This window comes from Macaca nemestrina, chromosome 5, assembly GCF_043159975.1.
Source record: "Macaca nemestrina isolate mMacNem1 chromosome 5, mMacNem.hap1, whole genome shotgun sequence".
Lineage (NCBI taxonomy): Eukaryota > Metazoa > Chordata > Mammalia > Primates > Cercopithecidae > Macaca > Macaca nemestrina.
Window position 1 is genome coordinate 130059352 of NC_092129.1, and position 9332 is coordinate 130068683.

The window sequence follows — 9332 nt, forward strand, 5'->3', positions numbered from 1 at the left end:
CACAGTTAGCCAATGAAGACTTGAGACTGGTTTGCTGGAATCTGAGGGTGGTCACTGCTGGGTAACCATCTGAACCAAGAAAACATTCCAGGAACTCCTCCGACCCAGTCTTGAAGAAGGCAGGTTCTACCTCAGTATTTTTGGTAGTTTTCAACCATATATGCTAAAGTACATTTTTTTATTCTATGGCTTCAATTATTCATTCATTCATTCAGACTTAGAGAAACCTCCAGAAGACTGCTATCATGGCAGAGAAACCCAAGCTCTACTACTACAATGCACGGGGCAGAATGGAGTCCACCCGGTGGCTCCTGGCTGCAGCTGGAGTAGAGGTAGGTTCTGAGTTAGGTCATCGTAAGTTGGATTTAAAATTGTGTTATCACATACTTTTCCCACAGAAACTATGAGATGATTACTAACTGAAGCATTGTGCCTTAAATAAAAATGGACTGTAATTAAGAAAAAGATGAACAGATTTGACCTAGTAATTCTTAAAATTTCTTCTCATCTAAAAGCATACATATTAAAATACATTTAAGAAACTAATCACAAAGTGTAGAACTTAAGTGGATTAGAATTTAAACAAAGTGTAAAAAATAATTTATGGCATTTACACGACAATTAGAAACATGAATATTGATTGAATATTTGATGACATGGAAGAATTATTGTTAATATTTCATGTGTGATGATGTACTATGGCTATCTTTAGAATACTTAATGTGTTTTAGGAAAACACATTGAAGTATTTAAGGATTAATCATACGGATCTGGGATTTCTTTGGAATTATTACAAGAGGAGAAGTAGGTGGGCTTACAGATGAAACCATATTGGTTTTGATTGCTAATTATTGATTCTAGGTGATAAGTATAAGGAGAATCATTATGCTTTCCTGTTTATATTTATTCATGTTCATAATTTTGACAATAAAAAATAAAAATGTATAATATTTTTAAATGGTTGTAATTAGAGGTAAAACGCAAACTACAAATGAAGACGGAAGGGAGTGGATTGTAACAGACTACATATTGAAGACTGACTAAATTCACAGCAATTATTTGGTTGAGCACTTACTAATTCCAAGTTCTGTACTAGGTCATGGAGACAGTGAAGAAGACAGACACAGTCCCTGCCCTGGGGCGGCCTACATGTCTGTGAGGATGCAGAGAAATAAACATGTGGTTAAAATCGGGGGGCAGGCTTCTAGAATACACAAGCATTCCCCAGTGCCACAAAACCACATCAGAAACTAGAAGTTTTCATTAAAAATAATATTAGTGTGGGACTCTCATTCCTTTGTTAAATTGAGAATTTTACCCTATTGTGTCTCACGAACTTCAGAAGAGAAAATTATAGTTGCAAGTGTTAAAGCTGTGTAACAGCGGTGACCTATTTCACCCTTAGCAGGGTTCCTGAGAAGTGGGGCGATACAAATTACAGCAGAGGCTCCTTGGTGGCAGAATATTTGATGGCCATTATCCCATGGCACGCCCCATGCTGGGGACACACAAGGTTGTGGTCTGATCTCGCTTGGAGACACAGGCTTTCCTAAGATATGACAACACCATAACTCGGAGAACTGCTCAGTGCCTTTTCTCCAGTGACGTGCCCTCTCAAAACATGACCTAATCATAGACATCCATGAGATCACGGTGCAGGTGAAGTGACCTAGAAGATTGAGCAGCTACGTGCTGTGACCCATGCACTACTCTCAGCGAATTAGGTCTAAATTTCCAAATGGCCATGACCAGTCCCCTCTGGGTACCCTGCCAAACTCAGAAGTCTTATATTCTCCAAATTATGCACCAGATAGGGGCCATTCAAGGTCACAAGTCTATAATAGAATGAACTAACAAGAACCCATTTACTGTGTCTGCTTCCAGTTTGAAGAGAAATTTCTAGAATCTGCAGAAGATTTGGACAAGTTAAGAAATGGTAAGATCAATCTCTAAGTGCCTCTGATGAGTGTATCTAGTAGGAAGTACAGAGGGAGGCTTGAGCAGCCAGTAATGCCTATGTGTGTGAGGGGTGGTATTTGGACATGGTGCAGAGGGAGAAAGTGGTTAAGATGGAAGGGATGTGGCTCCTTGATCAAGTCTGGCAACTCTCTCCAGGCTAAAAGGACCAGACCTCTCAGAGTATTTGTTAGAGGAATGATCTCCTGCACCCTGAGAAAGCCCTTTTTTGTTTTCATACTTAGGGAACCGTGAATGAGCTGTGGTCATCAGCACAGGATCCCATACAGCCCGCCCCATCCAAGCACATGCAAGAACATGCATTAGACGAAAGGAAGAGAAATAGATGTGGCCAATGTCTTGAGTTTTTTCTCTCATGGGAGGGCATGACAAGATAACACTGCAGCACTATTGCAGACTTTGAAGACCAGAGAAAGGGACCGTTACATAAAAACCTCTCAGAACCTGCCTTAAATGTCACAAACACCATGAGACTTACTCTGGGAACTTCCTGTTTTAAATGACATCTTGTTGCCAGTCCTATTGTAACTTGTCCCAATCTCTTCCTAAAATATCCATGAAGGTAAATCAACACAAAAAATACAAGAGTCCCACTATGTATCTGGAGGGGCAATAAAAATACACATGAAACAAATGGGTAAAAAGTAAAAGGAAGCTTCTTAAGAAAAAGAAGAACTACACAAAGCTTTTTAAAAATGTTGTTTGGGCTGGGTGCAGTGGCTCACGCCTGTAATCCCCCATTTTGGGAGGCTGAGGCAGGTGGATCATTTCAGTTCAGGAATTTGAGACCAGTATGGCCAACATGGTGAGACCCCATCTCTTCTGAAAATACAAAAATTAGCCATGTGCAGTGGTGAATGCCTGTAATCCCAGCTATCAGGAGGCTGAGGTAGGAAAATCACTTGAACCTGGGAGGCAGAGGTTACAGTGAGCCAAGATCATGCCACTCCACTCCAGCCTGGGTGACAGAATGATACTCTGCCAAAAAATAAAAATAAAAATAATAATAATAATAAGTTGTTTCAAGTGAAATCTTACCAGGCAATAATTTCTTCTTCATTTTACAAATTTAGTCACTTCCACAGCCGTTATTTTTCATCCGGAAAGGGTGGAGTTCATAGACATTTCACTTTCCTTTTTTTTTCTTCCTTCTAAAGATGGATATTTGATGTTCCATCAAGTGCCAATGGTTGAGATTGACGGGATGAAGCTGGTGCAGACCAGAGCCATTCTCAACTACATTGCCAGCAAATACAACCTCTACGGGAAAGACATAAAGGAGAGAGCCCTGTACGGTATATTTTCTGTTCTTCCATCCACAGAGAACACAGAGTGATTTAGGTCCTTCCTTGAGTGGGTGGGACCGTGGCAGGGCATCGAGACCAGCAGCAGGCTGGGCCTTGGATGTGTACACTGAGGTCCAGTATTGCAGAGTCCCATGGAGATGAGGGAACAGTGAACATGGGGAGGGTTCAGGCAAGTGTGATTGTAAAAGACAATGCAGCCTATGGATCCAGCACCCTGAGAGAGGTTTCCAAACACTGATGAACCATGAACTCAGGAGGATGGGGAAGCATGATTCCAGGCCTTCAGAGTCTGGACTCCGGCCAATAGCTTTGGACAGGCATAGAATATTTGAGAGTCTGTAGATGAAGGACTGGGGAGGGAAAGCTGCAAAGAAGCCAAATCTTAGGTCCCAGTAATTCCGAGAATGATGACCAGGAACCTAAATTACCAACCAATTATAGCAACTGGAATACTTGAGCAGGGCTAGTAGAGGCTGGCACCAAGGATGCTGGGGTTACCTTGACACATGGATAGAAGGAAAAAACAGCCAGACTGATTCAATACCAGCAAAGCCAAGGGGTCTCCTTACTGCTGTGATCAGACTGCATGATTCCAAATAAATCCTGAATGAAACTGCTGGCAGCTCCTCAAAAACTCCAATGACCCTCTAACAGGTATACCCCCAAACAATCAAAAATACATCCACACTATATCTTTCACATAAATGAATAATGCAAATAACAATGTTCATAGTATTCAAAAAGTGAAAATAACCCAAATATCAACAATCAATAAATGGAGGAGAAAAATGCGCCTTAGCCATGCAATGGAAAGATATTTGGTCATGAAAAGGAATGAAGTACCAATGCATGCTATGAGATGATTAAACCATAAGACATGTTACATAAAACAAACAAGACACAGAAGGCCACATATTATAGGATTCTTTTCATACTAAATGTCCAGATACTCAAATCCAAAGAGGTAGAAAGTAGATTAGTGGTTGCCTGGGGCTAAAGGAGTGGGACTTGGGGAAAAATGAAGAATACTGCTAATGGTACAGATGTCCTTATCAGTGTGATAAAAATACTTCTGGAATTAGACTGTGATTATTTTTGCAGAATTCTGTGAATGCACTAGAAGCCACTCAATAGTATAATATAACATGTGACAATTATAGTATGTGAATATGCATGAATAAAGCTCTTGTTTTAAAAAGTATAGAGAATTTCACCAAGGAAAGGGATTCTTAGGTGGGGTTTCAGGAAAGGCACACATGGCTAAAGTTGGGCAACAGCACATGGAGAGGGCTGTGGAAACATGTTTCATGAGTGTAATTGGAAGAACTGCAAATATGGGACATAGAATTAGCCCTGGGAGGTGTAAAATGATGAGAGAGAACGAGGAAATAAGGATGAGAGGGCTGTACCAGGGACTCTCTTAAGATTACTTACGAAGCAGATCTTTGACCATTTGCCACACACTAAGTCCGTGCACAGAACAAACTACAATTCAGATGACCAATCCTAGCACAGCACCAGTGGGTACTGGCAGTGATTCCACCAATTTCTCTCATGACTGTGACCGCCAATGATTTTTTTCCTGTATTAGGTCATGTGTGTAACAAAATTTAGAGATCTATCTACCTCGATAGGTTGTTTTAATAAATAAATGTTAATATACCTGTAAAATCAGAGCATAATGACTAGACTATAAAAGGCACTCACTGGAGGTGAATTATTTTGCCATCACCTGTTACTCTACTCTCTTAGATTTTTATAAACCTATAAAATCTAAGGAAAGGTATTTGACCATTTGGTTGTTTTTGTCTTTCAGGATTGATATGTATACAGAAGGTATAGCAGATTTGGGTGAAATGATCCTTCTTCTGCCCTTTTGTCAACCTGAGGATAAAGATGCCAACACTGCTTTGATCAAAGAGAAGACAAAAAATCGCTATTTCCCTGCCTTTGAAAAAGTAAGTGAAAGTGTTCAGTGTTTGGGGAACTGAGTTTAGAGGCCAGTAGAAAAATAGTGGCTGGGCATTCCTGGGACACTGACCTTCACTTTCAGTGCGACTTCCTGAACACCAATGCAGCGCTCTGACTCTCAAGGCATTTTATGAAAATAGGCTTGGAGAAACAATTGTATCACTTATACCCAAGCTATAATTTTCCAGTAAAATTTTAATTTACTGAACCGCAACATGGAATTATCTGTTCAACAAAATTTCGTGTTCATAAGTAGAATGTGGGCTGTGGAAGGCTCTTGACCACACTAGAGGTTGCTGTTGAGTCTACGGAACCCCATGGACTTTGATTGAAGACGAACATGATGAAAGTGATCCATCGGAAAACATTCTGGTACCATGTGCAGGAAAACAGGAGACCAATTGCCCAACCAGAGAATATTGTAGTGTTTCAGAGATGGGTATTTTTAAAAGGAGAGTGATTGAGGGATGCAGAGGAAGATTTTGCAAAATGCATTTTATAGTAAGTTGTAGACATCAGTGCAGTTCACTTGTAAACGCTTCAGCTTGCAGATTATAACATAGTGCCAGTCAGGAGTGAGAGTCAATGCTGTAAGAAAGATGATGAATTCAGGTTCACCCAGGTTTACTACAGATCCCAGGGAGATATAGCGGGGAATGAGGAGAGCAGACAAGGAGAAATGAGGACTCTGAAATAGTCTCCTTCTGGGGGAAGAGTGTTGTCATGAAGGTGGAGTCTCTGCCCAAGGGAGATTGAAGAGGGAGAGAGCAGAATGTAGAGCCATGTCCTGAATGTGAGGGCTCCACATTGTAGGGCCTGGGGCAGACAGAACATGTGGTGGCGGGTGCTATGCCCCCGGCCCATGTGGAAGCAGCAAGCTGGGTGGGTGGTGTAGATGCCACAGTGATGTGGATGAGAAGAGAAAATGGGAGCCTGGGCTCCAACCAAGGAGTGAGCAGAGTTACATTTCTTACTCTCTCATTCATTCAGATAATGTGGAGAAAGCTCTGGATTTCTGCACCCATGCAGTAAGGCAACAGAGGTGGGGAAAGTCAGGCTGGAGAGGCTCTGAAAGAAGCAGGGGTCCCAGCCTGGGTGGGCATGTGTTCCTGATCTGATTCCTCCAATGCTCCAGGTCTTAAAGAGTCATGGACAAGACTACCTTGTTGGCAACAAGCTGAGCCGGGCTGACATTCACCTGGTGGAACTTCTCTACTACGTGGAAGAGCTTGACTCCAGCCTTATCTCCAGCTTCCCTCTGCTGAAGGTGACCCATTTCACAGCCCAGAGAGGCAGCCCCACATCTCCCATCTTGGGATCTTGTATCTGGGTCCTGGGACTGACCATGTTTTGACCCCAGCCTTCTCCAGGCCTTCAGTGCCCCAGGGTCTCCAAAATCAGCTTCCAGGCTCCAGTGTTGAGGAATGAAAACACTTTTGTTATGGAAAGGAAATTTGTGGTGCATGCTACCCCACAAAGAGTATTTTGCCTTTTATCATGGGAAGGACCCAGGACCCAGCACCTCTCCCCATCCCTCTATTTCAATGTGGTTTCTGTTTCTGAATTCTCTGTGACATCCTTTATCCCATATGTGCCCTTGTCTTCCCGCATTAAGTCAGTCTGAGCAGGGCCCTTTCCATCTGGTTTTCTCCCTGGGCTCCAGCTCCTGCTGTCAGACATTGTGTTCCTCTCTGCACAGCTCTCCAGCACTCTGCCCCCCACACTGTATCGCTCACTGAGAAAAGGTGGTCCCATGGTTTGTCTTTAATATTTTCTATAACTATTCTCTTTCCCAACTAATTTCCCCATATTTTTACTTCTGCTTAGAGACTGATCTGTGTTGATATCTCACAGGCACATTATTTTTTCTTGTCTTATATGAGAGTCACTAATCTACAGGATTAATATGTAAGGAGCAAGATAGGGATGACTGAACTGATTAAAACTTAAAGACATCTTTGGGAAAAATAAAGTGAGCTACATGTTCTTGCTCTTATCTTCATATCAGGGGACATATCTTGCTCTTATCTTCATATCTTCTTATCAGGGGACTCACTTGGTCTTTGGCAGGAGGGGCTCAGATTCCCTGGGTCGTGTTAATGGTGGTGGCAGGCCTTGGCTTCACTCTGAGGCTGTGCTTTATGAATTACAGGCCCTGAAAACCAGAATCAGCAACCTGCCCACGGTGAAGAAGTTTCTACAGCCTGGCAGCCCAAGGCAGCCTCCCATGAATGCAAAATCTTTAGAAGAATCAAGGAAGATTTTCAGGTTTTAGTAAAGCAGCCATGGAGTCCAAGAACATACAAAACCAATATTCTAAGGTTTTGCAACAATAAAGTGCTTTACCTAAGTGTTGACTGTGCCTGTTGTGAAGCTAATGAACTCGTTCCAATTATATGTTAATTAAATAATACAACTCCTATTCGCCGACTTAGTTAAAATTGATTTCTTTTCATTAGGATCTGATGTGAATTCAGATTTCCAATCTCCTCATAGCCAACCATTTTCTTGGAATTAAAAATTCAGTAAAAAAGGAAACTATAAATTATGTGGTTTGTTTGACTTTTCCAAGAATTGTCCTGTAACAAACAATTTCTCATACAATCTATTAAAATGTCAACGTAGAAATGCGCTTCCGACATTTTCAGGTATGCACAGGAGAAGAGTTACCATTCTGGGGAATGGCTTAAAGCCATTTTCTTCTTTTCCTGGACAGTCATTTTATTTCTGATGAAAGCATTCTTTCTTATGCATTTGTAAAATAACGATTCTGTCTGCTGCGGATTCCTCAGTTTTCTAGGAGGTGAGGAAATATTGAAGAGCAAACAGACCCACCCTCTGCTCTCAGGCCACCCTGTTGTCCCTTACAGTGTATGTGCTCCTGGCTCATCCTCACTCTGCTCCTTAAGGCTCCGTGGGGCCCCAGGCCTTCCCTCAGTTCCTTCAGTGCCACTCAGGCCTGGGCTGCCAAGATACAGATGGTATATGTGAATTACATACAAATAACTATATGCAAAATCATTTTTTCCTGGTGTGGCACTGTGCCAGAATGCTTCGATTAGTAGTGCTTTCTAGCTCTGCCCACATACTGGTCCTATAATGTGAATCTCTCTCAGGACACCTGGACTTCTGCAATTTGAGCTCTCCTCCTGTTAAAGTGAGCTTCCCCACAGTTGGCAGACGTGGTTGATGGAGCAGACAGACACACAGGCTTTCTACCTGCAGCTTCACTTTGCTCTAGTCTCTTCACTTACAATCAGAGTCGTTGTTCTAAAATGCAAATTAGAAAAAAAAAATCACAGAATTCTTCAGTGAGTCCTGACTGCATACAGAATGCATCCTCACACCCATCCTCACTCCTTGATCTCCAGCCCAGTCAACCCTCTGAGCATGGTGGGGCCTCTTGCCTTCCTGCCTGGGTGCATGTGCTAGCCCTGCCTGGCGAGCTTCTTCCCAGTGGACACACTTAACACCACCTCATTGCTTCCCAGGAGTGCTGGGCTGTCCTCTGCCTTCCACATAGCCCCAGGGAGCCTCTAGTAACACCTGAGGGCCACTGTGTCTGCTCCCCTGTACTGTGAGCTCATGGTGTGGGGCTTGGCCTGCTGAGTCCCCAGTACTTCTTCACCAACATCTGCACAGACCCATGCACAACTCTATGGACCTCCAGAACCCAGGTATATGAGACTGGGCTTTGAGAACTCACAAACCCCCACATACTCTACCTGTCTCTATTCATTCATCAATTTCTAAAAAAAAAGACTAATATCCCTCAAACTCTTTGTAAGGACCTTGCTTGGATGCTGACGAAATTAAACAAACTGCTAAGAAATTTTTATGGGACACTTTCATGAACTAGAATGCTGAAGCTCTGGGGAAATTAGGGAATTATAGAATTTTAATATGATAAGAGATTATCATATTAAACATCATAGTGTCATTATGTTTAGAAGAGAAGTTCTTCCTTTCTAGAGATGAATACTAGTATTTACAGGTGAAATGATATGCTGTCTGGGATTCGCTTGAAAAGAATCCCATGGTAGTGGAGGGAGTATGCAGGAGTTTGCATCATTTTCT

The 9332-nt window shown here is 42.3% G+C and overlaps 1 protein-coding gene across 1 annotated transcript; it reads left to right on the forward strand.

Annotated features, from left to right (window-relative positions):
- The first annotated feature begins 221 nt into the window (after positions 1 to 221).
- Positions 222 to 7677, forward strand: LOC105490856 (glutathione S-transferase A1-like). Its single transcript, XM_011756826.3, has 6 exons — positions 222 to 332; positions 1885 to 1936; positions 3135 to 3267; positions 5101 to 5242; positions 6391 to 6522; positions 7408 to 7677. Exons 1-6 carry the CDS (start codon positions 246 to 248, stop codon positions 7528 to 7530), a joined length of 669 nt encoding a protein of 222 aa, XP_011755128.2. The 5' UTR covers positions 222 to 245; the 3' UTR covers positions 7531 to 7677.
- Positions 7678 to 9332: the final 1655 nt, after the last annotated feature.

What these genes read in the sequence shown, in the direction of transcription:
- LOC105490856 (XM_011756826.3), top strand. Translation starts at nt 246, where the DNA reads ATGGCAGAGAAACCCAAGCTCTACTACTACAATGCACGGGGCAGAATG. An exon ending in TGGCTGCAGCTGGAGTAGAG is followed by an intron (nt 333 to 1,884) that starts GTAGGTTCTGAG and finishes GTCTGCTTCCAG; the next exon opens with TTTGAAGAGAAATTTCTAGA. An exon ending in ATTTCCCTGCCTTTGAAAAA is followed by an intron (nt 5,243 to 6,390) that starts GTAAGTGAAAGT and finishes CCAATGCTCCAG; the next exon opens with GTCTTAAAGAGTCATGGACA.